This window comes from Microtus ochrogaster, chromosome 10 (assembly GCF_000317375.1).
Source record: "Microtus ochrogaster isolate Prairie Vole_2 chromosome 10, MicOch1.0, whole genome shotgun sequence".
NCBI classification, from domain to species: Eukaryota; Metazoa; Chordata; class Mammalia; order Rodentia; family Cricetidae; genus Microtus; species Microtus ochrogaster.
Genome location: NC_022016.1, coordinates 66,918,633 through 66,920,817, shown reverse-complemented (window position 1 = coordinate 66,920,817; position 2,185 = coordinate 66,918,633). Strand labels below are relative to the sequence as shown.

Here is a 2,185-nt window from a genome sequence, read left to right as displayed (position 1 = left end):
CACACTGGTCTCCCTCTGCTCCCTGACACAGATCACACCAAGCGCACACTGGTCTCCCTCTGCCCCCTGACACAGATCACACCAAGCACACACTGGTCTCACTCTGCTCCCTGACACAGGTGCAGCGTGACTGCTGCCATATCACACTTTCTAGAGTGTGCTCTAGGCCGTGAGCCTGACAAACCCCTCCTCACCCACGGTCCTCTTGTGAGCCATTGTTCAAACCAACTAGGCAAGCACTAAAACACAGTTCAGTCTAAGGGCTTCTCCCTCCCTGGGGCTTCATCATCCCCGAAAATCCGATTGGATTGGATTGTTTGGATTTTGCTTGCCAAGAAAATGCTTAAAGTCAAGTCCAGGGGCTTCACCAAGAAGAAAGGCACACACCTTGGTGAATAAACTTGACACCAGCTATTTTACCAATTCTGTTTACTTCCTAGTTTACATATCAAACTACCTGAAATTAAATTCAAAGAACTTAAGAATTTTTTATAACCTGGGAAAATTCATATGCACATAGCCACGAGAATATCAAAATAGTCTACCAAATTAGAAAAAAAGTGAGTTTCATGATACAAATTCACTTCAGTTTCCCTGTCTCTGTCTGTCTGTCTGTCTGTCTGTCTCTCTCTCTCTCTGAGACAGGGTCTCATATACAGTCCTCACTGGGCTGAACTCACTATGTAGAGTAGGCTGTCCTTGAACTCTCTATCCAGAATGCTGGGATTATAGATCATGCCCACATTTCAGTACGGTACATTTGATTCTCGCTTCTCTAAGCGATGTTCACGATTATATCCCACTTTCTTCAAGGAAGTCTCATCAGCACTGCTTATATTCCGTTCACATCCCATGATCATTCCAGACACAGTAAAGTGTTTCCTTCTCTAGCAGGCTTACAACATCCTTAAATCACAATACTTACTGTATTTCATGTTGTTCCAAGCAGACATAAATTTAGATTTTAGCTTGTCAACTTCATCTGTTCCTGAAGCCTCCATATTCAAATTCTAAAGAAAAAGCCATCACTCGATTCCATTCTGATATAAAATTCAATGCCCTAAAAGAAAAAAAATAAGGCAAATAAGTAATCAACACATATTGCTAAAGTTACTTAAATTATTAAATGTAATTTAAACTGAAATAAGCCAAACAAGCTGAGGCTGTAGGCTCAGTTGGTAGAGTGTCCGCCTCGCAGGCACAAAGCCCTGGGTACAGTTCCAGGCACCACATAAACTAGGCACTGTGGCCCATGTCTGTGATCCTACCATTCTGGAGGAAGAGGCAAGAGGAGCAGAAGTTCAACTTCATCTTCAGCTGCACAGTGAGTTCAAATCTGAGACTAGTCTGAGCTATAATAGCCTTGTCTTAAAAAAAAAAAGAAAGAAAAAGATTTTTTTCATTTACAGAGCTTATCTAGATATGATAATATCTATAAATAATTAACTACATAAAGCATATAACAAACTATACAAAACAAAATTATCACATAACTAAATAATAATCCTCAATAGCTCACAACTGAATATAACAAAGTAGCTGAAAAGCATAGCTCAGCTTTAATGCTTGCAAGAACACTTAGACACACTCATTGAAACTCACGCTCATGAAAACATTGGCTGTCTTCAGAATGGCAATCAACATTCTATTTATAGTATATATTCTATTTATAGTAAATAAAAGCTACTAATTACACATCATAGCTCTAGGGTAGAAGGAAGCATTTTAAAAGTGAATGTGTCAACAGAACAAGAACTCCCAGAGTGTGACTCTGCAGTGAAGCTAAAGGGTTAAAGGAGTGGGGTGCACAGGTCCTGAAGACCACGATTCCGTGGGGTTTGGTTAGTTTAATTCTAACAGTGTCTGGAGGAGAGACTGAGAAAGGCTGCTACAGCTTCTCAGAAAGGAGAAGAAAACCGTATTCATCATGTATCCCAATGGTGGAAGTCAGCAACATAACATGTCAATAATACTTTACTTGGAAATCTCTAAAAATAAACATCTACCTTAGCAATTCATTTTTATTATTTAAGTTGTTGATACCTAGCCAGGCAGTGGTGGCACATGTCTTTAATTCCAGCATTCAGGGGGCAGAGGCAGAAGGATCTTTGTAAGTCTGAGGTCAGTCTGGTCTACAAAGCGAGTTTTAGGACAACCAGAGCTATTACGCAGAGAAACCCTGTCT

General features: G+C 40.1%; 1 protein-coding gene across 5 annotated transcripts in view; it reads right to left on the bottom strand.

Annotated features, from left to right (window-relative positions):
* Positions 1 to 2,185, bottom strand: part of Atg4c (autophagy related 4C cysteine peptidase) — a 66,284-nt gene that overhangs the window by 45,741 nt on the left and 18,358 nt on the right. For 3 of the 5 annotated variants that reach the window (XM_026782216.1, XM_026782218.1, XM_005353452.2), the window contains one exon: positions 926 to 1,060. In XM_026782216.1, the coding sequence (XP_026638017.1) occupies positions 926 to 1,001 (76 nt within the window). In that variant the 5' untranslated portion in view covers positions 1,002 to 1,060. Of the gene's footprint in view, positions 1 to 925; positions 1,061 to 1,268; positions 1,368 to 2,185 lie in introns of all 5 variants that reach the window. The other 2 variants (XM_026782217.1, XM_026782215.1) reach the window with 1 other exon arrangement.